This window comes from Mustela erminea, chromosome 1 (genome assembly GCF_009829155.1).
Source record: "Mustela erminea isolate mMusErm1 chromosome 1, mMusErm1.Pri, whole genome shotgun sequence".
In the NCBI taxonomy this organism is placed as follows: domain Eukaryota; kingdom Metazoa; phylum Chordata; class Mammalia; order Carnivora; family Mustelidae; genus Mustela; species Mustela erminea.
This window is the reverse complement of record NC_045614.1, coordinates 150,473,186-150,499,812: the sequence shown is the minus strand read 5'-3', so window position 1 is coordinate 150,499,812 and position 26,627 is coordinate 150,473,186. Positions and strand designations below refer to the sequence as shown.

Below are 26,627 nucleotides of genomic sequence, written 5' to 3'. Positions count from 1 at the left end.
AGTGGTATTCAATAATTAATACTTCTCTGGGACACAGGAGAACTGAATAATAAATAGTTCACTGCGTTCAAACCTGACTAAATCATTTATCACCTCCAGATAAAATTGGGAGGTTAGATTAGTTGATACCTAAAGCAACTCTGCATCAAAAAGTCATCATGTATTTTCCGTCAGGCTAAAGTTAGATTATACACAAAGCCCAGGAATAAGAAACAACAAGCCTTGTTGAGTCAGTTCAAAACTGGTAGAATTGTGATTTATAAATTTTCCCACCAGAGGGCACAATATAAAAGCCAATGGCTGCTGAGTTACAGCTGGTGCAGCATTTTACTGTGTATAATTATTTCATTCTGTTGATTTTGGAATAGAGTTTCAGCTTCCTAGGTGGTGAGAGTTGCCCCCTCCTGTTTAACATCCATTTTAATATAATCCACAAACCATTCTTCACATGTTTAGGATTTGCATGAGTCTGAAATCTGCAAGTAATTTTACCAAAATTGCTATTCACATTTGCTTATTGAAACAGATCTTTTAAAACTTCCAACTTTTCTTTCCAATAGGCAAGAGATTGTAACTTTGAAATGATCTTGAAATGTAAACTTAACAATAACACATGATGGTGCTTTTAAATACCACTAAAATCTGACTTCAACTTTGCATGGGTGTTAGTGTTTTGTTTTGTGTTCTAAATCTCGTTTATATGCAAATCCTTGGAACATTGAAGAAATGTGCATATCCTTACATGCTCTAAAGAAAATCTATCACCTTCAAAAATTTTAATGTATGTTCTTTAAATCTTAAAGACCACATTTTAAAACTAATTTACTATTCTTTTCTGCTTTCTCAAAATGTGTTTACTGAAAATACTGACAGTTTGAAATGATTTTAATATATATAATAGCAAACTATATATTATCCCTATCCTTTGAAGGAAATAGGTATAACAATCATTATTAAAAGTCCTTTCAATCTTTATGCCAGGAATTTTCCTTGTCTCTATTTGTACCAAATTTTGTTAGGGGCATTTCCCCCTAGTATGAGATGCTTTTCATTGTGATTTAATGGATTTAGTGAAGTTTTAGACTAGTGAGATATCATGAAATCTGAACAGCAAGGCAGGTAATGAAAAAAAAACTCCAAAGCATTATAAAGTGAACCCTTGTATTCTCAGGAATATAATTTGTTGTGTTTTCTCCACTCTCCCTTTTTAAAAGGAGAGAACAGTTAAGATGTCATTTAAAATATATATAATATTTCCATGTTATTTATTTATAGTATAAAAGCTATTTCTCATAGCTATAACTTCTATAGTCTCATAGATTTTTATAAACCATGTAAACAGAGCAAAAAAGACTAAAATTAAAATTAATAACACAAAAAATCTCAAATATTTTAGATGTTAAAATAAAAAAGTCTGAGAGAATCTACAAAGTGGAAGGTATTTTTCTAGATTAGAATTCTTCACAATCATAAGTAATCATCAAAAGCAATATTTTATTTCCCTTTCAACATGAATGAATTTCACACCATGGTAGGAATTCTTCAGCTGAGGAATATCTATCCCTACATATGTTTGTTATTTTAGAAAGACTGCAAACTTCAAACTCCTCCCATCATAAGATTTTTGCAAATTCAGTTAAGGAGCATTAAAATCTGTCCTTGATATAAAAATTATCTTTTGGGGAAGCAACTTACAACATTACAACTAAATATCTACCTGATGAAAGATAAATTAATTTAGTTCTTTGGTTGGCTTCATTCTTTTCCTCTCTCTCTCTCTCTCAGACCTACCAAGCTGGTGATGGTGTACCCATCACGGAGATCATGCCTAAAGCTCAGTTCTACTGGGCCCTTCCTGGAAAACAGTTATTTTCATTGAAAACTAGACAAGCAGGGTTATTTGAAGCTCATTTGCCTCTAACAAATTTAGTCAATATGGAAAACTTAAGGCAAGGAAGGAATGCAGTTAACTCAGGCTGCAAATATTCAACTGAATGAACAGCTTCCCTCTTCTCCCTGACTCTAATAAAAGAAAATCTGAAGCAAAGTCAATTGAGTGAGAATCATTTTTTTATCAATATTCTTCTGGAAAAGAAATGCCATCCCTTAAAAATGATTGAGTAATTTTCTGATGAACTTTAATAAAACTAAGATTTGTTCCGAGAAATTAGTTATCTACCTGGTGAACTTTAACCAAATTATTTTTTAAACCATAACCTAAAAATGGTTTTCTAACTATTTTCTTTTTCTGTCTGAAATGCCCCTACCATGAAAAAGGTTTCAAATTGACTTCTTTGAGTACTGCTTGTCAAACTCTCTGTGGAGAAGGAGCAATAATTAACTAGTTAATTAGTATTACTATTATTCAAAACTATTGCCACTGATACTTTTGTAAAATGCAATAAAAATGAAATGCTGGTATTTTCAAATTATACAAAATATAAGCCCAGATACTTCATTAAAATTAAGCAGATATAAAATGATTATTTAAAATCACCAAGAACATTCCTAAATGCGTATTCTCAGTGTTTATACTTATTCCTCTCACTCTAGTAGCACCTAGTTTATAGACCAGCTCAGATCTGCAGACAGCACTTCCAACAGCATATGTAATGGTCTTTCCTCTTATAGCCAAGTTGTAAAAAACTTGATGTGTTCTGCTAACTACATTGTCCAAAGAGTACTAACACTATTCAAAATATATTTCAAAGTATCCAAATAGCTATGAAGAACTCAAGGTTTAAGTGAAGTCCCTTTCACTTTGTGAAACTTTAAAACAAAAATCTTATAACAATTATTACATGCTGAAATTCTCCAACATGGGAGAAATGGAGCAAGAGAAGGCTTTTAGAACTATATATCAATGCCTAAGTATGTCCCTTGTAACCTTATCCATCTGGGAGGCAGGGAGGAAGAGAAAAAGGAAGGTTGGAAATCTATGTCAGAACATACCTTTAAAAATAGCTGTATTTTGTTAATCGGATATATGGAAAATTATTTAAATTTAGAAGGAAAAAGAGAAAAATTGTTGGGAAGACTTTTTTTTCCAACAGGAAAACCAATTTCCTTAGAAAAAATTATTCATTAGAAGTAGCTAAAAAAAAAAAAAAGCATTTTGAAGAGGGAGGAGTCAAGATGGCAGAGAAGTAGCAGGCTGAGACTACATCAGCTAGCAGGAGATCAGCTAGATAGCTTATCTAAAGATTGCAAACACCTGCAAATCCATCGGCAGATCAAAGAGAAGAAGAACAGCAATTATGGAAACAGAAAAACAACCACTTTCTGAAAGGTAGGACCTGCGGAGAAGAGAATACAAAGCGACGGGAAGATAGACCCCGGAGGGAGGGGCCGGCTCCCGGCAAGCGGCGGAGCAACGGAGCACAAAATCAGGACTTTTAAAAGTCTGTTCTGCTGAGGGACATCGCTCCAGAGGCTAAACCGGGGTGAAGCCCACGTGGGGTCAGCGTGGCCTCAGGTCCCACAGGATCACAGAAGGATTGGGGGTGTCTGAGTGTTGCAGAGCTTGCAGGTATTGGAACAGGAAAACCGGCTACAGAGACAGAGCCTACAGTAAGATCACAGCTCCGGGTTACCTTGAACCTGTCGCAGGCTCGGTGAGCTCGGAACGTGGCCAGAGGTCAGGCAGATGGGAGTAACTGGGCGCTGTTTTCTGAGGGTGCACTGAGTAATGGGGCCCCCGGCTCTCGGCTCCTCTGGGCAGGAGACCAGGAGGCCGCCATTTGTATTCCCGTCCTCCAGAACTCTACAGAAAGTGCTCAGGGAACAAAAGCTTCTGAAAGCAAACCTGAGCGGATTACTCAGCCCGGCCCCTGGTAAGGGCGGTGCAATTCCACCTGGGGCAAAACACTTGAGAATCACTAAACCAGGCCCCTCCCCAAGAAGATCAACAAGAAATCCAGCCAAGACCAAGTTCACCTACCAAGGAGTGTGGTTTCAATACCAAGGAGAGCAGCAGAATTCCAGAGGAGGAGAAAGCAAAGCACGGAACTCATAGCTTTCTCCGTGTGATTTTTTTAGTCTTGCAGTTATTTAATTTTTTTCTTTTTCATTTTTTTTTCTCTTCTTCTGCTAAAATTTTTTTTAACTTTTACCCTTTTCTTTTTTAACTTTTTTTAACTAGTTTATCTAATATATATATTTTTTCTTCTTTATATTTTTCATTTGTTTCCTTTTTTTAAATTCTTTTCTTTTATTATATTTTCTTTTTTTCTTTCTTTCTTTTTGAACCTCTTTTTATCCCCTTTCTCCCCCCTCACGATTTGGGATCTCTTCTGATTTGGTTAAAGCATATTTTCCTAGGGTTGTTGCCACCCTTTTAGTATTTTACTTGCTCCTTCTTATACTCTTATCTGGACAAAATGACAAGGCGGAAAAATTCACCACAAAAAAAAGAACAAGAGGCAGTACGAAAGGCTAGGGACCTAATCAATACAGACATTGGTAATATGTCAGATCTAGAGTTCAGAATGACAATTCTCAAGGTTCTAGCCGGGCTCGAAAAAGGCATGGAAGATATTAGAGAAACCCTCTCGAGAGATATAAAAGCCCTTTCTGGAGAAATAAAAGAACTAAAATCTAACTAAGTTGAAATCAAATAAGCTATTAATGAGGTGCAATCAAAAATGGAGGCTCTCACTGCTAGGATAAATGAGGCAGAAGAAAGAATTAGTGATATAGAAGACCAAATGACAGAGAATAAAGAAGCTGAGCAAAAGAGGGACAAACAGCTACTGGACCATGAGGGGAGAATTCGAGAGATAAGTGACACCATAAGACGAAACAACATTAGAATAATTGGGATTCCAGAAGAAGAAGAAAGAGAGAGGGGAGCAGAAGGTATACTGGAGAGAATTATTGGGGAGAATTTCCCCAATATGGCAAAGGGAACGAGCATCAAAATTCAGGAGGTTCAGAGAACGCCCCTCAAAATCAATAAGAATAGGCCCACACCCCGTCACCTAATAGTAAAATTTACAAGTCTCAGTGACAAAGAGAAAATCCTGAAAGCAGCCAGGGAAAAGAAGTCTGTAACATACAATGGTAAAAATATTAGACTGGCAGCTGACTTATCCACAGAGACCTGGCAGGCCAGAAAGAGCTGGCATGATATTTTCAGAGCACTAAACGAGAAAAACATGCAGCCAAGAATACTATATCCAGCTAGGCTATCATTGAAAATAGAAGGAGAGATTAAAAGCTTCCAGGACAAACAAAAACTGAAAGAATATGCAAACATCAAACCAGCTCTACAGGAAATATTGAAAGGGGTCCTCTAAGCAAAGAGAGAGCCTACAAGTGGTACATCAGTAAGGAACAGAGACAATATACAGTAACAGTCACCTTACAGGCAATACAATGGCACTAAGTTCATATCTCTCAATAGTTACCCTGAATGTTAATGGGCTAAATGCCCCTGTCAAAAGACACAGGGTATCAGAATGGATAAAAAAACAAAACCCATCTATATGTTGCCTCCAAGAAACTCATTTTAAGCCTGAAGATACCTCCAGATTTAAAGTGAGGGGGTGGAAAAGAATTTACCATGCTAATAGACATCAGAAGAAAGCAGGAGTGGCAATCCTTATATCAGATCAATTAGATTTTAAGCCAAAGATTATAATAAGAGATGAGGAAGGACACTATATCATACTCAAAGGGTCTGGTCTGTCCAACAAGAAGATCTAACAATTTTAAATATCTATGCCCCCAACGTGGGAGCAGCCAACTATATAAACCAATTAATAACAAAATCAAAGAAACACATCAACAATAATACAATAATAGTAGGGGACTTTAACACTCTCCTCACTGAAATGGATAGATCATCCAAGCAAAAGATCAGCAAGGAAATAAAGGCCTTCAACGACACACTGGACCAGATGGACATCACAGATATATTCAGAACATTTCATCCCAAAGCAACAGAATACACATTCTTCTCTAGTGCACATGGAACATTCTCCAGAATAGATCACATCCTTGGTCCTAAATTAGGACTCAACCAGTATCAAAAGATTGGGATCATTCCCTGCATATTTTCAGACCACAATGCTCTGAAGCTAGAACTCAACCACAAAAGGAAGTTTGGAAAGAACCCAAATACATGGAGACTAAACAGCATCCTTCTAAAGAATGAATGGGTCAACCGGGAAATTAAAGAAGAATTGAAAAAAATCATGGAAACAAATGATAATGAAAATACAACGGTTCAAAATCTGTGGGACACAACAAAGGCAGTCCTGAGAGGAAAATATATAGCGGTTCAAGCCTTTCTCAAGAAACAAGAAAGGTCTCAGGTACACAACCTAACCCTACACCTAAAGGAGCTGGAGAAAGAACAAGAAAGAAACCCTAAGCCCAGCAGGAGAAGAGAAATCATGAAGATCAGAGAAGAAATCAATGAAATAGAAACCAAAAAAACAATAGAACAAATCAACGAAACTAGGAGCTGGTTCTTTGAAAGAATTAATAAAATTGATAACCCCCTGGCCAGACTTATCAAAAAGAAATGAGAAAGAACCCAAATAAATAAAATCATAAATGAAAGAGGAGAGATCACAACTAACACCAAAGAAATACAAACTATTATAAGAACATACTATGAGCAACTCTACGCCAACAAATTTGACAATCTGGAAGAAATGGATGCATTCCTCGAAACATATAAACTACTACAACTGAACCAGGAAGAAATACAAAGCCTGAACAGACCCATAACCAGTAAAAAGATTGAAACATTCATTAAAAATCTCCAAACAAACTAAAGCCCAGGGCCAGACAGCTTCCCGGGGAAATTCTACCAAACATTTAAAGAAGAACTAATTCCTATTCTCCTGAAACTGTTCCAAAAAATAGAAATGGAAGGAAAACTTCCAAACTCATTTTATGAGGCCAGCATCACCTTGATCCCAAAACCAGACAAGGATCCCATCAAAAAAGAGAGCTATAGGCCAATATCCTTGATGGACACAGATGCGAAAATACTCAACAAAATACTAGCCAATAGGATTCAACAGTACATTAAAAGGATTATTCACCACGACCAAGTGGGATTTATTCCAGAGCTGCAAGGTTGGTTCAACATCTGCAAATCAGTCAATGTGATACAACACATCAATAAAGAAAGAACAAGAACCATATGATACTCTCAATAGATGCTGAAAAAGCATTTGACAAAGTACAGCATCCCTTCCTGATCAAAACTCTTCAAAGTGTAGGGATAGAGGACACATACCTCAATATCATCAAAGCCATCTATGAAAAACCCACCGCAAATATCATTCTCAATGGAGAAAAACTGAAAGCTTTTCTGCTAAGGTCAGGAACACGGCAGGGATGTCCATTATCACCACTGCTATTCAACATAGTACTAGAAATCCTAGCCTCAGCAATCAGACAACAAAAGGAAATTAAAGGCACCCAAATCGGCAAAGAAGAAGTCAAATTATCACTCTTTGCAGATGATATGATACTATATGTGGAAAACCCAAAAGACTCTACTCCAAAACTGCTTGAACTTGTACAGGATTTCAGTAAAGTGTCAGGATATGAAATCAATGCACAGAAATCATTTGCATTTCTCTACACCAACAACAAGACAGAAGAAAGAGAAATTAAGGAGTCAATCCCATTTACAATTGCACCTCAAACCATAAGATACCTAGGAATAAACCTAACCAAAGAGGCACAGAATCTATACTCAGAAAACTATAAAGTGCTCATGAAAGAAATCGAGGAAGACACAAAGAAATGGAAAAATGTTCCATGCTCCTGGATTGGAAGAATAAATATTGTGAAAATGTCCATGCCTACCTAAAGCAATCTACACATTTAATGCAATTCCTATCAAAGTACCATCCATCTTTTTCAAAGAAATGGAACAAATAATTCTAAAATTTATATGGAACCAGAAAAGACCTCGGATAGCCAAAGGGATATTGAAAAAGAAAGCCAAAGTTGGTGGCATCACAATTCTGGACTTCAAGCTTTATTACAAAGCTGTCATCATCAAGACAGCGTGGTACTGGCACAAAAACAGATACATAGATCAATGGAACAGAATAGAGAGCCCAGAAATAGACCCTCAACTCTATGGTCAACTAATCTTCGACAAAGCAGGAAAGAATGTCCAGTGGAAAAAAGACAGCCTCTTCAATAAATGGTGTTGGGAAAATTGGACAGCCACATGCAGAAAAGTGAAATTGGACCATTTCCTTACACCACACACAAAAATAGACTCAAAATGGATGAAGGACCTCAATGTGAGAAAGGAATCCATCAAAATCCTTGAGGAGAACACAGGCAGCAACCTCTTCCACCTCAGCTGCAGCAACATCTTCCTAGGAACATCGCCAAAGGCAAGGGAAACAAGGGCAAAAATGAACTATTGGGATTTTATCAAGATCAAAAGCTTTTGCACAGCAAAGGAAACAGTTAACAAAATCAAAAGACAACTGACAGAATGGGAGAAGATATTTGCAAACGACATATCAGATAAAGGACTAGTGTCCAAAATCTATAAAGAACTTAGCAAACTCAACACCCAAAGAACAAATAATCCAATCAAGAAATGGGCAGAGAACATGAACAGACATTTCTGCAAAGAAGACATCCAGATGGCCAACAGACACATGAAAAAGTGCTCCATATCACTCGGCATCAGGGAACTACAAATCAAAACCACAATGAGATATCACCTCACACAAGTCAGAATGGCTAAAATCAACAAGTCAGGAAATGACAGATGCTGGTGAGGATGAGGAGAAAGGGGAACCCTCCTACACTGTTGGTGGGAATGCAAGCTGGTGCAACCACTCTGGGAAACAGCATGGAGGTTCCTCAAAATGTTGAAAATAGAACTTCCCTATGACACAGCAATTGCACTACTGGGTATTTACCCTAAAGATACAAACATAGTGATCCAAAGGGGCACGTGCACCCAAATGTTTATAGCAGCAATGTCCACAATAGCCAAACTATGGAAAGAACCTAGATTTCCATCAACAGATGAATGGATAAAGAAGAGGTGGTATATATACACAATGGAATACTATGCAGCCATCAAAAGAAATGAAATCTTGCCATTTGCGACAACATGGATGGAACTAGAGCGTATCATGCTTAGCGAAATAAGTCAGTTGGAGAAAGACAACTATCATATGATCTCCCTGATATGAGGAAGTGGTGATGCAACATGGGGGCTTAAGTGGGTAGGAGGAGGGAGACAAACCATAAGTGACTCTTAATCTCACAAAACAAACTGAGGGTTGCTGGGGGGAGGGGGTTTGGGAGAAGGGGGGGTGGGGTTATGGACATTGGGGAGGGTATGTGCTTTGTTGAGTGCTGTGAAGTGTGTAAACCTGGCGATTCACAGACCTATACCCCTGGGGATAAAAATATATGTTTATAAAAAATTAAAAATTAAAAAAAAAACACCATCTTGCACCAAAAAAAAAAAAAAAAATAGCCAAGCTAAACTGCACATCAGTTGAAGTAATAGATCAGCTGAGTCTAAGAAAAGATTAGAGAACTCCCAAAAGTATTATTTTGGGCTGCAAGTGAATGAGTTAATGCTGGTTGACTTGCAAGTTCTATGTATGTAATTTCCTCTAGAGATTACCTAAATACAGTTTTCTGAACTTCTGTGAATATAGCACTATTACCAGGGTGGGACTCTTACAGTGACATGAAGTTATATTTCCACTGTTCTAAACAATTTCACTGGATTTATATTCCTTTCTAGATCTGACTCGGGGAGGTTTCTGGGGAAATCTCATATCTCAGCTGACTCAATGTGCAATTGAAATAATAGATATAAAAAACACTTCATTAAAAATGGAAAGTGGTGTATACATGTGTGTGTATAGGTATGTTTATATATATAGATACAGTATATGTAATGTACTGTAATTATTTATCTCACCTATCATAAGTCTCAAACTTTAACTTGTTGTATTGAGTGATTAACTGGAGAGTGGTTTCAAGGATGAAGTAGGTCATTATTAACACATTATGAAAAGCATTTGCAGAGAACTAAGAATTTGAAAAAAAATAGATACCATGTCCAGTTTTGACAAATAAAAATGAACAGTATTGGAGAAAGTAATTTAACTTCTCTAACACTCAGTTTTCTCATCCATAAAGTAGGTTAATTTCTGTCCTTAACTACGTTGTATGGTGTGAAATGCAAATGAAAACACTATGTGAAAAGGAGAAAAACTATTTGACAATGGTATATTTTGCCTATATTTTTAACAGAGTATACTTCCTTTACAAACAGGCCACTTTTAAATTATTTCCTAAAGCTTATGACAGCCACAATAACCACTTTCCAAATGAGTCTCCACTTTCTTTCCACTCTTAGAGGATAATGTTTAATTTTTCCTACATTCCTTATTTCTCTATGCGGGGATAAAGTTGTAAATGCATTTAGCCCTATGAAGCACAGTGGGTAACTTATCAAATAATCAGGTTATTGATATCTGTAGAGGCCTTAAATTTGTAACCTAGGATACCTTTTTTTGCTGCAAATTAAAAGCAACACCCTGACAATCATGTCAGCAACTTATCTACGTATGTTAGAAGCCATTAGTACCATAGCAGTGGAGAAAATAATCTTCAGAAATGTGATTATTGAATCACAGTCGATTAACTTGACAAAACACTAACAATATATTATGATCAGTTCATGAAATCTTTTATCCAATCATGAATTATCAATAGGGTAGTTTGGACATTTGAAGAGAAGAGGTAGGACCTTTAAGAGGGCTAATATCCATTCTATGAATAGAAGAATTAAAGTTTAACTTGGGCAATTAAGACCTTTGGTCTCACAATACCTATTCTAAGGGATTGGGAAGGAGCCCACTGGATAGGTAAGGCTAATCAGAGGAAAAGTTTCCCACTAGCCATGAGAGTCCATCTTCAGTGCTATTCCTCAGACCCCTGATACAACAATAGAGATGAAGTGTAGTAAGGGCACTGCAAAACTGGTCAACCGAGGTACTACCACTAAAACAGGCCAGGTGCACTTTGGGCATTCTGGAGCCTATAAGAGTTAGGCTCCAGACTAACTAGTTAAATCTAGTTAGTCCTAGATTTAAAAAACTAAAAATCTCCAGTTTATACAGTTTTGGACTACTGGGGACATAGAAAATATCTAACATGTTCCATTTGCTATCAAGGAAAGAGGTTGTATTAAAGATTTATAATGTGAACATTCATTTTTAATTAACAGACTTTATTTATTTATTTATTTATTTTTGAATAGGTTCAGATTCACATAAAGATTGTGTAGCAAGTACTCAAATTCTCAAAATATGTACCCATATAATCTCTTAATCCTACCCTCAGTATCCGTTAATATAAACTCATATTGACACATCATTTTTAATTTAAGTCCGTAGTTTACATTAGGATTCATTCTTTGCCTTTGTGGATATTCTTTCTTAAGAATGCTAAGCTTCTGGGTGCCTGGGTGGCTCAGTGGGTTAAGCCACTGCCTTCGGCTCAGGTTATGATCTCAGGGTCCTGGGATCGAGCCCCGCATCGGGCTCTCTGATCGGCAGAGAGCCTGCTTCCTCCTCTCTCTCTCTGCCTACTTGTGATCTTTCTCTGTCAAATAAATAAATTCTTTAAAAAATAAAAAAAGAATGCTAAGCTTCTACTATATGTTAACAAAATATCAATAGGAATCTATGCTATAAATAAGAATATTTACAAAAATATTTTGCTAAATTCTTCAGCATTCTAAAGAAAAATTAAAAATTGTTTTAATAAAGGAAGTGGGGAAATTTTTATTATAGTTATAAACATATATTCTTATGAAGAGAAAAAACTTTAATGGGAACTTGGACTAATGAATAAACTTAATGCAATATAAAGCACAGAGCAGTGCTTGGCACAAAGTAAAATCTCAATATATGTAAGCAATTGTCATCATTATAGTATACTTCTCATAGCTATAGAACTTATTTAAAGAGGGGGACCAAGTGATATATGGTACCTTTGAGAAGCTGAGGAAAAGTACTTTACAAAGTACTGAACAGGCATTCCAAAAAAAAAAAAAGAAAAGAAAAGAAAAATCCAGTCAAAATTAGGTCAAATTCATACACATGTTAAAATTACTTTCACATACTGGTGGAAGAAAATGCAATGAGAGGAAAAAGAGTCAAGAATCACATGAAAATAAAGATTTTAGGTACCTGTAATCTAGTAGCAATGACCTTCAAGATTATATTTGCTCGTTGAAGCTAAAACAATGATGTCATCATTCATATTCATGATCCTGTTGATAATGTAGCTTGCCAATTGGAAACCTTTATAGCTACCTAACATGCAGTGGGATTTAGTAAGTAAGGGTGAAATAGAGCAATAAAGTATCTCAGAACTGTAGTTAAGATTGACTTCTAGTCCTTTTATTGGGGACATTTCATTTTAATGACATCACAATGTAATTGCTAAATCAGGTTGAGCACCTCCCACACTGGTAGTGCTAAAACCCTTAGACCAGAACATTGGGCATTTCTCACTGTGATGGTTCTGTGTTCCTAACAGTATTGAACTAATTATCTTCTACATAATACACATACAATATTTGACCCAGACATGTGCACAGACACAGATTGTCATATAAACCTTGTAGATATAAATTATAAAATTGATTAATTTGGTTTAGTTTCAAAGATGCCTGAACAATATGGATGAAATGTAAGTTAAAATTATCTTGATTTTTATAAGTCTGTCCTTACTAAATCCCAAGTAAGGTATTAAATCTCCCTACCAGTTTGGAAGTACAACATAGCAAATTCACCTGGGCTTTGGTAATATACAGATTAGGATTCAGGAAGTCTGGGTTGAGACCTAAGACTACATTAATAAGCTCCAGGTATTCCTGATGCTCCTGCGGGTTGAAGGATGTGTTTTTTAAAGAAGATTTTATTTATTGATTTGACAGACAGAAATCACAAGTAGGCAGAGAGGCAGGCAGAGAGAGAGAGAGAGGAGGAAGCAGGCTCCCTGCAGAGCAGAGAGCCTGATGCAGGGCTCAATTCCAAGACCCTGAGATCATGACCTGAGCTGAAGGCAGAGGCCTAACCCACTGAGCCACCCAGGTGCCCAGAATGCATTTTAAGTTGCAATGGTGAGTGTAGCACACAAGCTCTGGAGTCAGTCACAACTTGGACGTTACTTAGGCAATCTGAGTTTCAGACTTCTTACTTAAAAAAATTGAATAATAGATGTATCTATTTCTTTGTTGTGAAGACTAAATGAGATGATAAATGCAGAATGGTAAGTTCAAAGCCAGGAACATAGAAAATGGACCAAAAAAGCTACCTCCTGTAACTTTTATTATTTCTACTACCTCTGTCAGTGAAAGGATATGCATTTCTCAAAACTTTTTGTTAACTCATTGATTCACTTGGCAATACCTTAACTCTCATTGACTCTTACTAAAAATGAGGGCGTAACTAAGAAGTTAAGCCTACTAGGGAATATAAAACAAGGATGGAAGGGAACAGCATATGAGGTCCAAATGGTACTAGATTTAAAAGTCAAATTCAGAATAAGCCAAAAAATTGATAGGTATTCATAATAGCCTTTATTTCTATAAATCTGTTCTATAACCATGCCCTGTCAGTTCCATCTCCCAATCTGCTCTCAGATCCAACCAAGTAGTCTCTGGGTTTAAACTAACAACACCTCCCAACTGGTTTCTTGCATACTACCTCAACCTCTTCTCATCCATTTTTATATTCTAGTCAGAGCGAACTTTAAAAAAAAAAAAAAAAAAAAACTCCCCCATTTAACACCCTACAGCCTACAGAATCATGCCCAAACTTTCAACTAACGTTTCAGGTTCATGGGCTAACTTCTCCCTCCCATACCTTTATCTCCTTCTGTTTCCTGTCTATGGTCTGGCCTCCCAGGACAAAATGCAGGACCGAAGTTCCATTTTGCTACTAGCCTTCCTCATGGTACCCTCTCTGCTTGTAATGGCTTATCCCAGATTTTTGCTTGTCTTCCTCCTTGGAAATAAATGTTTAAGATCTCAGGTTAGTGCCATTTCCCCAGAAGCCTCTCCAGGCCCCCCGAGTGTGCTCCCATGACCCCTTCCACCTCCCTTGTCATAGCTCTTACCACAACAGACCCTTTCCTCAAGCAGATCCTCCAAGTCTGTGATTTGCACCATTTGCTTCTTGCTCACACTCACTGCAGTTGTGCTTTTGCCCCACTCGTAGACTGTAAGATCTAGGCTACTTGGAACTGGGCCATTTTCTTACTCATCAAGACTGCTCAACTGCAACACTAAGAAAATAAAATGTTGAAAATGAAGCTCTTTATAATATAATACAATACTCTTAGGACTAAATGAATAAAAGTTGTGCAAGACTCTCAGAGTGAAAACTTTCAGTCTTTATTGAATGACATTAAGAAAACATAAAATGGAGATATCAAATTTTAAGAAGAAAAAGACAATATTATATATATGGCAGATCTCTCTAAACTCATCTATGGATTTGATGTAATTCTAATCAAAATACCAACACAGTGAATCAAAAAATTAGATAAGATTTTATAATAAGAGAAAAAGATCCAAATAGTTATGATAGATATGAAGAATAATGTAGGGGAGGAGGTAAGATTTATCCTATTAGATGTCAAGAGTTAATTTCTCATAGGCAATAATAATTAAAATAGTATGGTATTGTCCTAAGGCTAGAGAAATTGGTAATGAAAAAGTCTGACAAGAGTAAGCATTAATAAGGGTGTGGTGCAATGGAAATTCTTACACCTCTTAGTGGGGACATCACTTTGGAAAACAATTTGGTATTGCAAATTCCACTCCAAGTTCATTACTTAAAGGATCTTTTACTTGGGCCCCAGGGGTCTTGTAAAAGAATATTCATAGACAGAAGCAACTCTGTCCATAGAATAATAGGTACAGTGTAGAATATTCATGTATTTGTATATTATCAATAAGAGTGAAAAACTATAGCTGAAAACCATAACATGGATGAGTTTTAGAATAATTGTGAGTGGGAAAAAAAAGCAAATGGCTTGACAACAAAGAGTGTGAAAATATTTTTATAAAGCTCAAAAAGAACATGAGAAAACTATAAAAAAAAATTCAGGGTAAGATTTTCCCCTGGGAATGGGAGGGAATGAAGAATAGGGAAGAACATACAGGTAAGTTTGAGAGTTTGGATAACATAGTTTATATTTTGGTGAAGGTTCATGGGCTTCCATTTTTAAGAAACTTCAAGACTCTGGAACTGTGTAATTAAATCCATGTGTCATTGTTCCTTAACCTTATTTAGAAAACCATTCAAGCAAAGTAAATAAGTTGCCAAGATAAAGCTTTTGCCATCTCCAAAGCTACCCCTTTTCCAAAGCACCAACAGCCAAATGATTGTTCATGCAAACCAGGCTTGACATGACAGACCCAGACAAATGAAGTATAACTATGAAAGAAACCCCCTCAGTAGAGACGCTGTTGCGTTTATAGCTAATCTGGCCATACTTCCACCTCTACATTCTCTGCATCACTGGTAGTAAAAAGAGCAACTGATATTCTCAGATTAAATAAAACTTCTCCATAATTATCTGCTGTGGCTGGGCAAGGGCCAATTTTCCATGAATGTCCTTCAGCAACATAAAATATTAGTGAGCCAAGCTCTCTATCTTCTTTGAGCTTTACATATATTTTTCCATAAAAATTTTATATCCAAACACAGAGCATTATAACATACTTCTTAGTAAGTCACTTAAATCATCAGGCTAGGAATCCATTGTTACTGCTTCCAGAATATCAGGAAGACTCACAGAGGAGGACAAAGAGTTAGGTGCTCTATGGTTGACTTGATTTTTCCGTCCTGTTTTCCTTTTGTAGCCATAGGTTTTATTCCAGGTTCTGAATCCCATTTGCTACGCAAGCTCTTAACTTGAAATCTCTGAAGATATTTATAAGTCTTTCCTGTGGTAGATTATTTACAAATATGACTACAATAATTTTTCCCATCCCTGTATGCATACACCTTTGTAATGTGACTTCACCATACCTCCCCATCAAGAGCTGAAGCCTATTTCCCCATGCTTTGAATCTTGGCTGCTCTTGTGATAATCTGACCAATACAACATGTTAAAAGTGATATTGTGTGACTTCTGGACCTGGGCCTTCAGAAGTCTTTCATTTTTGTTCCTGTCATCTTGGATTGCTGTCCTGAAACCACCAGGGTAAAAAGACAAGGCTAGCCGACTAGGAGATGAGAGGCTCCATGGAATAGAGCCGAGTCTCCAGATCAGCTAGCCAGGAGTCAGAAACAGCCACCGGACATTTGAGTGAGCCCATTTTAGACCACCTGATCCCAGATGACTGTGCTCACATAAGCGAGCCCAGACAAGAACCACAGAACTGCCCAGCTGAGTCCAACCCAAACTATTGAGCCACAAAATTATGAATAAAGTGGTGGTTGTCTTTAGCCACTAACTTTTGGGAGTGGTTTGTTACAAAACAATAGATAACTGGTATACTTCCCTTATTTTTTTTTTTAATCTTTTATCCAAATGGGGTGTGGTGATGGTGGGGAGAGAGAGAGAGAGAGAGAGAGAGTGTGTGTAAAAGCTTAGCCATGTTTACTATATAGCTCTTTCATCAGATTTTGAACACACAGAAAAATGTTTGATTCTGTGCTTGAGGGAACTGAAGAATAAAGGTAAACTGGATAATTCCAAGACCTGAATATTTCATTTAAAAAGAATCCCATAGCTAGAATCTTTTAGTATAGATTCTTTAATAATGAGACTTCTCAGGTAAATTCTTTTTTCAGAAAGAATATGTTTCATTATTTTTATACATTTCTTTCTTTCATTAGTAGGCATTTCTTTTCTCACCTTAACAGTCTAACGCATTTTTTTCCTTCTATATGGCATTCAACATTACTTAATTTGGAGTTAGGTTTTATATGCTTTCCTTTCTGATTCTTTCAGAATTTATTTTTCTTTGTCCTGTTCTGTCATTCTCATCCCTGACATCTGCTGAGGATATGATCGTAGAACTAGATTGGTGACTAATGCAAATATCCATATGGCTCTGACAACTCCTTTACCTCCAAGCTACCTTGCTGATGTTCTCCACAGTCCCCTCCGTTCTACCTTTTGTTTCTTTTTATCAAAAACTTCACTCTCCTCTCTGTTGCCATAAATACAGTCCATGCATGCTATGAGATGGATATGAGAAACAACACCGCTAAGCAGCTTGGGCTATATTTGACAGATTAGAGATTGTTTTTTCTTATTTGGCTGTGTCAGGGCAGTGGTATATTTTTCTCTTTGACACGAGTGACAGCTATTACTGTGCCAGCTGCGAATCCAGAGAATAAATGAATGCACAGAGGAGGCGTGGGGCCTTCCAGTCTGACTCAACACAGCCTCCCTGAGCTCTGCTGTTTTGTAGCCTACTGAAAATGGAGTCTCAGAGAGCAGCAGCCTAGTCGGTGTCTCATGGGATGGGAAGAAAAACATGGTTGGGACGGAGAGGAGAGGGGAGAGGAAAAGGAAGAGAGAAGGTGGAGATAAATAAGAGAAGAGAAGAAAAATATAGGGCTTTGTGGCTGATAAGAATTAACCAGGGGAATACTGGCAAGTACACTCTTGGCGCCTTTGCCTCCCTGCTACTGCCTGCCAAACTGAGTTGTTACTAAAACACACAAAGAGAAACAATAAAAGAATCAGTATTTCCCAGAAATGGAAGTAAGCAACATAATCAAGCAGAGTTTTGTAAATCTACTAAGTAGCTCCTTTTATTTGTTTTTTTCTTGTATTTTCTTTTTAACATAATTGATATATACAAGAGAATATATAGAAAATATATGCAAGTTATATAAAACACCTGAAAATATGCTCCAATTCATGAGCTAGAATATTGCCAATAACTTTTCCTTCTATGTTTTTTTCCATCCCATTCTTTTCCCTCTTTCCAAGTAATTGCCACTTCCCTGAATTTTTGTTTTTAATTCCCCTCCTTACTACACAGACACATATATGCCTTCTCACCCACATGCATGCATGCTTAATACTTTTTAATCTTCATCACTTATGGGCATTATAAAAATGTTGTCATATTACATGCAGTCCTATGGGACATGATTTAATGATCTCACATTAAGTTTCTGAAATTCATCCACACTATCATAAGCAACTTGATTTCATCTTTTTTTTTTTTAATTGCTGGGTAATATCATGCTATGCAGGTTTATTTGCCCATTCTCTTTTTAGTGAAATACAGTTATTTCCAATTTTTTGCTATTGTGAACAATGCTGCTACAAATACTTTTATACATGTCTCCTAGTGCACATGTGCAAGTGGGTCCCTAAGGAAAATACTAAGAAACAGAGTTATAGACATACCAACATGAACAAAGTATAAAGAATATATTTATAAATTTATATACTCCTAGATATATATACTAGAATAAATTTATTAAAGTTAAAAAGTAATAATAGGTAATCCTGAAGAAGAGTGTCCTTTTTGCCTTATCCTGTAAGATACAAAGACTTACAATGTAACTATAGCAATTAAGACAGTGAGATATTAGTGCTGAGATGGATTATACACCAAACAAATAGAATTAAGGTCTAGAAACAGAAACCACGATACATAGTAAAAGAGGCATAGTAGATCCTGGGGAATGGCAGGACTAGACGATAAATGATGTTATCTATCTGAAGAAGAAAAATTGGTTGTCTATTTTGTATCGTATACAAAAAATCAGCTCCAGAAAATGAACCTACTGTAAAAGGCAAAACTCCGAAACACTTTAGAAGAAAACGTACTTCTGCCTCTGGGGTAAGAAAGATTTATTAAGCAAAACACAAAAATGCTAACCTTTATAAAAGAAAAAAATTATAAATTTGACTACATTAAATTTCGGAAATTCTGTTCAATAAAAGATATCAAGAACAAACTCAATGCAAAAGACACAAAGTGGGATAAAATATTTGCAATGTACTTGGAATATGGATTAACATATAAAGAAATATGCAAATAAATGAAATGTGAAACAGGTAAAGAAAAGTGGCAAATTAATGAAAATGTGACAAAACAATTTGCAGGAAAATGGAGAAAAATTTTGAGCAGGTTTCATATGAAAATAAAAACAACTTCTTTAAGAATCAGGGAAATACAAATGAAGACCACAATATAATTCCATTTCACACCTACTACATTGCCAGAAATTAAGAGGAAACTGGTACAATTGCTTTGGAAAATGATGTGGCCTTATTCTATAAAAATGAATGTTCATTTGTAGACCCTACCAGCTGGCATTTCCACTCTTCGGTATGTATATGGGATGGCTACCAAGTCCAGGAACACAGACAAAACATAATAACTAGTTTATTGTTATTATATATTATAATACATGATAAAATAATAGCATGCATATTTCCAGCCTTTATGACCACCCTGAATGCAGCCTAGAGACTTCTTCAGTTCTAATTAGATACGGCAATATGTAAAATCCTTCCTGTCCCAACTATCTCTGCTCAGGCTCTTGAAAACACATACTAGTTCTTTGTATCTGGAAACCGAAATTCCCTAGAAAATCTGACTACTTGTTGAAATCTATGCAGACCATCTCCCATGAAAAACTCCATGGAGAATCTAAGGAGGTTCACATCCTTATGCCTCCCCAATCTCTTTGTGTACCAACTCAGGGTTTATGTTTTCTGGGTTAAGAATTCTCTTCTGAGTCATTCTCTTCCTAGGGCTAGAATTTAAGGAACTGAGGTGTGGCTTGGCCTCCATCTAGGAACTATACCTGTTCAGGTTTTGATTTTAGATGAACAAATGTGTTCCTTTTTCCAGGTATAGGAATCAGCATTTTGAGAATACTGACACTCACCATACTTTGTCCTACTTAGGAACAGAGCAGTAGCAATTCCAGAACCAGTGCCAAGGGTACTTAAGCACAAAGGTATCCAGATCAGGAGGCATGATGATACGAGAAGGCAGGGCAAGAGCTTCCATGAGGCACCTTCACTCATATGTCTGATGGAAAGATAGGCCGAGTGTCAGGCTCAGTTTCCACCATGTCCATATAAGAAGGCTAATGGGAAAATCAATACTCCTGAGGAATGTTGAATAATATAAACAACCTCACATTTAAGAATCCTGGTTATCCAGAGCAGGCTACCCAAAGTGCAGCAATTCTAATCAAGTAAAATGAATTCATATCATCACTCCAACTACCTCCATTAGGAAAAGACAGGTACCATTTCTACTTTGCAATTATATTTATAGCTCATTCTTAAACCTTCAGATTTTTAATAATTGTCAGCCATCATGATAAAATAAGAATGTGAAATAATTGAGGACATGGTTTGTCTGACATATATAGTTAATAATTGCAAAGCACTATTAAAACGTAGTGTCATATTAGGAAAAGGAGCAGGATAGGGAGAGTCTAAGATTGTGCGTTTTGAAGTGAGACTGGGTGTGCCATTGACTACCACTCACTTATTGTGCCATCTTCGGCAAATCTCAACCTCAGCATCCTTCCACGTAAAGTAAGGATAATAGTACCTACCTTACAGGGGTACTATGAGAATAAAATGAGACAGTGTCTTTTAAAAGCATAGGCCAATATAAAAAGCAGGCTATTCTTAAAATTAGCACCCCATTCTTCATTATTTAGATCCATGTATCCTTTTCCAAGTATTTTTGAAATTATGGTATTTGTTTTAATCCCTCACTAACAGAAAAACTAAAAGAATATAATCCTCATTACTCTTAGAGAAGCATTTCTTGGAAGCTAATGAGTTCTAAGGACAAAATGTATGTGCTAACAGTAAGCATTAGGTAAGTTGCCCTTGTGATGATACATCGGTATAACATACAAGGGTAGAGACATACAGCCAAAGATAAAGGAATATCTTCCAGAGATGGAGAAGATGAATAAAGAAATATTTTAAATATATGGGTTTTATTTCAAAAGAGATGTAGCTAAGATTTTTCTTAAGTGGTAAGTTGGGGAGGGGACTATAAAAGATGGATAAATTCTTTAAGAACATTAAAAAAATTAAAATTAAAATTTTTCTAAAACTTCTCTGATTTTATTGCCAGAAATGATATTGCTAAACTTTGTCGTGAAATATAAAAGATGGTTTGCATCTGATTTCTGAAATGACATGAAGTTAATAAAACTTAATGCAGAATTCTTTTCATTCAAATAGACCCAGTGATCTCAATTCCTATAAAGCAACTGAGTCCAAATCTAAAGCCAACCTGTAGCTTGATTCAATCCAGTCCTTACCTAGAAAAGACCACAGCCCACTAGCTGTTTCCATTCATGCCCCGTTATTACTCTTCATAGCCTTTACTTCTCATAAATTCCTGTTGCCAGGCTTCATTGCTGTTCATCAAGCTGATTCTCCATCATTTCAGTTTCCACACTCTCTAACACTGCTCTACAAAACCTGCTCTCCAGCTTTGAATCTGACGCAATATTGCCCATACCCACTATGACTAATGCACCTGATGGCTTGGAAAATCCAACTATATATCCCTCTCCACTAAATGACTACTCAGAATCTACCTCCTCTATGAAATTATTCTCAGTACAATCTAGGACTGTCCTGAACCTCTTCTTCTGCCCATTTCATGCAAGTATATCTTCATAAACCCAGACATTCCTTTTTCCTCTTAAAAATGTGAATTCATTTTGAATGGGATTCCCAAATAAAAATCTTTCATATCTGTGAGAAACCCTATGAGGCTAATGAAGAAATATGTGGTAAGCAGTGAATATTTAACTGATTTATTCAATTTTATCTTTTTGTTTAATGTCTTACATTTTATTTTTTAGTAAGGATAAAAAATAGAAGTAAAGCACATTTTTGGCATCGAGAATTTGACTCTGGAGCCAAACTATTTATTTACTAATGCCAGCTCTATTACTTACGCTGTGTTCTCTCTAAATTTCAGCTGTCTCAACTGTTAAATGAAGGTAATGATAGTATCTACTTAATAGGATTTCTTGAGGATTAAATTAAATAATCCAAGTACTTTTAAAAAGGGCATATTACATATCAAGCACTCAATGAATGTTTGTTGTGTTGTTCTTATTACTATTAATTTATCAGAAAAGCATAACCAGTCATTTCTTAAGGTTTGAGTGTGTGTTTGAATGACTTGTACAATGAGGGTCACTAACTTGCGTAAATGTCAGCTTGGCTTGAATTCAAGTTTGTGCCTTTCCTTCCAAGGTTCTGAAATTATATCCAGAGATCAAAATAAAATAAATAAAAATAAAATATAATAAATATATAATAAAACAAAATAAAAATAAATTCTTATTTCCCATCACACAGCACCTGAAACTATTAGACTTGCCAATACTCTCTTTATTTTTGCCCGTAGGCCGAGTGTGAAGTCATCCATAACCTCCGAGGGATTGAATACAATGGATACTCCAATTCCTGTCCCATTTGACTTCCTTGTGTTAGACACCATTTACCCTCCCTTTCCCTCTTCCTTGACTTCCAGGCACATGTCCTGTTTATTTTCTTCCTGTATCTTGGGCCCAATACTTCTTAGTCCCTTGTGGTTATCTCTTCCCTTTCTTCAGGATTGTGCTGAGGCCCATGTAACTTCCTTCTCACTCCATACACTTGCCTTCAATTACCGCATTATCTCTCAGGATTTCAACATGTGGATGACTCCACCTCCGTCTTTACTGCCACTGTCTCAGGTCAGGCCCCTACTGTTTCCAACCTAACTTATGGAAATTGCCTCTTAAATTGTCCCCTGGCTGCCATCTTTTCCCCACTTTAAAATTTCTCCTTTACACAACAACCAGAATGACCTTCCTGAAATATAAATCTGACCTTGTCACCACCAATCTAAAGCTCTTTAATGGTTTCCTTTACTTTGCTGGATAAGACCTTTAAATCTTAAAACTACCTATCCCTTCTGTACTTTAATGACCACATTAAGAAGTCACCCTAGAGGTTTTCGTTGTTGAGATTATGCCAGTTCAAACAAAGCACATCATTCTAAAAGTTTTTCCAGGGCTATACATTTTATTCAAATCACTTTCCATCAAACACTATTGACTGCAGCCTTAAAATCAGAAGAGGCCATCAACTCCAGTAAATGAATTTTACCAAATCTCCTGAATTGAATTTTTTTTTTGAAAGTCAATTATACACAATTACACACACACACACACACACACACACACACACACACACTACATTGTCGCTCTTTTTCAAAAATAGGTTATAGAATTCTCATGATGGTGAAAGCGTATTGTATAAATACATATACTTAAGTATACTTAAAATCAGTTAGACAAAAGAAACAGGGTAATAATGAAAACTGACTATCCCAAAATTTAACAGCATTGTCCACAAGTTTAGAATTTAGATCCATAATACATTTCAGATCCTATTATAGAACTGCTAACCAGCAATATTTGCTAGAAACTGATGAACACTGTTCACACATCTCAGAGACTTCTGTCAATGTGTATGAACGAACAGTGGAGAGGAATGTATAGCAAATCCAAGAGAAATGGCTAAAGAAAGAGGGGATGATGGTGAGACCTGCTGAGTCAGGAGTCAAAGTCTGAATTACGTCCTGACCATGGCCCTACTTCATACACACAGACACACACACATACACACGTGTACACACATGTACACACACACTTCTTAAGGCAGATAATTAGACTTTCAAAATGTTACTTTCTTCATCTTTAGAATAAGGTGCTTTAATCACACAAATCTCGAAGGCCCTTGCCAGCTTTGAAATCTGAATATTTAGTTACAGTATACCCACAGAATAGAACAGCTCTCCTCTAAACTATGCTTTGAGAAGGATAAAATCCATGCTTGCCTTTTAGTCACAGTTTAAAGACCTCTTAGGTGTCCAGACTTAATGAGGCTCCTTAATCTATATCCCTGCAAGTCTCCACCTTCAAGTGTTAAAATCGTTAGCTTCCTCACTGCCCTAACTATGCTGGACGTTTTCATATAATGTAGCCTAAGTAATTCTAGGCTTAAAGCAATAAAAATTTAACAGAGAATTCAACATAACTCAACACCCTGCTTTCAGGTCCAAGTAATGATACTTTCTTAGTCTTCCAGTGACTAAATACTGTATAAGGAAAGAGCTGGATAAGTGGCTAGCATGTGTTTTTAGCTTCAGTTTCTTGCATTAGGGTTATAACAGCTGTATGCAGTAAAATTCAAGAGTAGAGTTAGCTGTATCAGACAATTTAAGACATCTACACCATCATAGTCATAGCAGTTGTACATATTTTCTTCAGTGGAGATTTAATGTACTAGATGGGATTATAAGTGAATTGGATTGGCTTCACCATTTTGTATCATATTTTGCTTTGTGAAGAGCCGTAGGCTTGAGTCTATATAGTTAGACTTGGGGGCTTAAACATAACCAACAAAATATAATGAGAATAAAATAAGGCTTCATTCTATAGTGTATCAACTGAAAAGCTATCCCAGCATTAAATAGCTCTGCTAATATGTGGAAATGTCTGTCTTAGACCGTCCTCTTGTAAACTTTCCCTTAGAGAGCAAACCCTTGACGTATAGCTACAATTGTACTCCTGTCAAATACAGGTAAGGTCCTGCAAAGTATATGAAAACAAGAATCCAGTTGCTTACCTGCATTATTAAGCAAAAAAAAAAAAAAAAAAAGCGGGGGGGGGGGTGCAATGTGCTTCACATAACTCAAGCCAAATTATCCACATCCCCTAAATCAGAAGTCCAAACCTCACAGAGAAAATCTAGCAACCTAATTTCAGTTTGCTTTGATTTGAAGACATGTAAGCCTTGGAATTGAGTCAGAGAAATGTGTGAAGATGTGATATTCAGAAAAAGATAGACAATTCACCCAGTCAATGTAAGTCCAGGAAGAGTGAGATTCCTCCCACATATCACTGGCCTCACAGCCACCTGGAACTTGAACTCTGAGCATCACTTACCCTATGACGATACAGGAGATGGCAGTTCCCAAGAAGGCATATGTTAAAATAGATCCTAAGTTCTGAAAAAAGTGTCTCTGAGGAGAAAAGAATATTTCATATAATACATCCATGTATTTTCTTAGTGTAACAGAAAATAAAAATAAAGGTATGCACTTTCACAGCCCCTCCCTCCCTTCACTGTTTAGGCAGATTTTGGTTTTGAGCCTAAGTTCCTGGCTTTATCGTACAAATAAGGTTGAACCAATTTATACTGCAAAAGACAGAGTTTTCTCAAAGAAATGGGGGAACAAATATATCCAGAAAAATGACAGGATAGAGATGAGAGCATGACTGCCAGAACTGGCTGGACCTGAGAGAGTGAGCAAAGAATTGGGGTAATGTCCATGGAGGACTCTGGAATGATTAGCAGAAGACAAAGATTTTAAGAAATTTTATTGTCAGTGGAACCCCTTCAGTATTTTAAAAAGAGTACTCTAAAATATTTCAGCTGCCCTTTGACTTATTGAATCTCTGACTTATATTTCTTCTGAATGTAATGAAACAAAACTTGACCACCTACAACAATTTATTTTAACAAATCTCACAAAATAATGGCTAGTATCAGGGCTAGAGATAAGGAAGGATGACCTGAATTAATCCAGCCTTCTAAGTCTTTTCAAATGCTGGCTTGGGAAAACTCCCTTCCAGTTCTGTAAGTGGGAGCTGAGTAGTTAGAACTGACAGCAAGAGGGAGCCTGGAGTACACAAGAAAATCAGGTCTGTACTGAACAAGCCACCTGGCTGCTGGAGCTGACGGGCTAAAGGGGTGAGAGCCCCACGAGTCCATAGGGTGGGGTGTGGTCAGCAGAAATGCAACTCTACTCCCTCTGCATCTCAAAATTCAGACACACCAGAGCCTCAATCTGTAGTACAGGAGATGCTAGCACTTAAACTATTAAGGGAATGACTAATCTATGAAAAGTGCACATTCAGGCAGTACCTAAATAATGTCAGGCAAGAGCACAGAAGCTACAAAAGTGGACTTCCTTTCTGTGAATATCAACAGCTGAATATTAGCAAGACATGTTGTGTTTTCACCCTGATTGATAAACCCCACGTCTCTCCAATTAACAGCTAATTCTTTGGTTACAATCATCTAGAATAATATTGTCCAATGGAAATATAACGCTAGCCACATATGTCATTTAAGATTTTTTTAGTAACCATATTAAAAGTAAAGTTTTTTAAAAAGCAAAATGATTTTTGATAATGCATGTCTTATTTAACCCAATATATACAAAACATTATCATTTCTACATGAACTCAATATCAAACATAATGGAGATATTTTACATTCTTTTTAAATACTAAGTCTACTACATCCAATGCATATTTTACACTTAATGCACATCTTCATTCAAACTAGCCACATTTCAAGGGCTTAACAGCTGCATGTGGCTAATAATCAGTGTACTAGGTAGAGCAGATTCAGAAGAATTCTAAGTGTGTCAGATAGAAATCTATCACTTAATCTATGATAATAATAACCTTTTGAATTAAATAAACCCATAAATAATTGTTTTTTCATTTGTGCTGGTACAATTCTCTACTGAT

General features: G+C 36.4%; 1 protein-coding gene across 4 annotated transcripts in view; it reads right to left on the bottom strand.

Moving 5' to 3' along the window:
• The window catches only part of SLC9A9 (solute carrier family 9 member A9), a 675,208-nt gene that overhangs the window by 480,287 nt on the left and 168,294 nt on the right, over positions 1–26,627 (bottom strand). For all 4 annotated transcript variants that reach the window (XM_032346649.1, XM_032346639.1, XM_032346659.1 and 1 more), the window contains exon 4: positions 25,032–25,108. In XM_032346649.1, the coding sequence (XP_032202540.1) occupies positions 25,032–25,108 (77 nt within the window). The remainder of the gene's footprint in view (positions 1–25,031; positions 25,109–26,627) is intronic.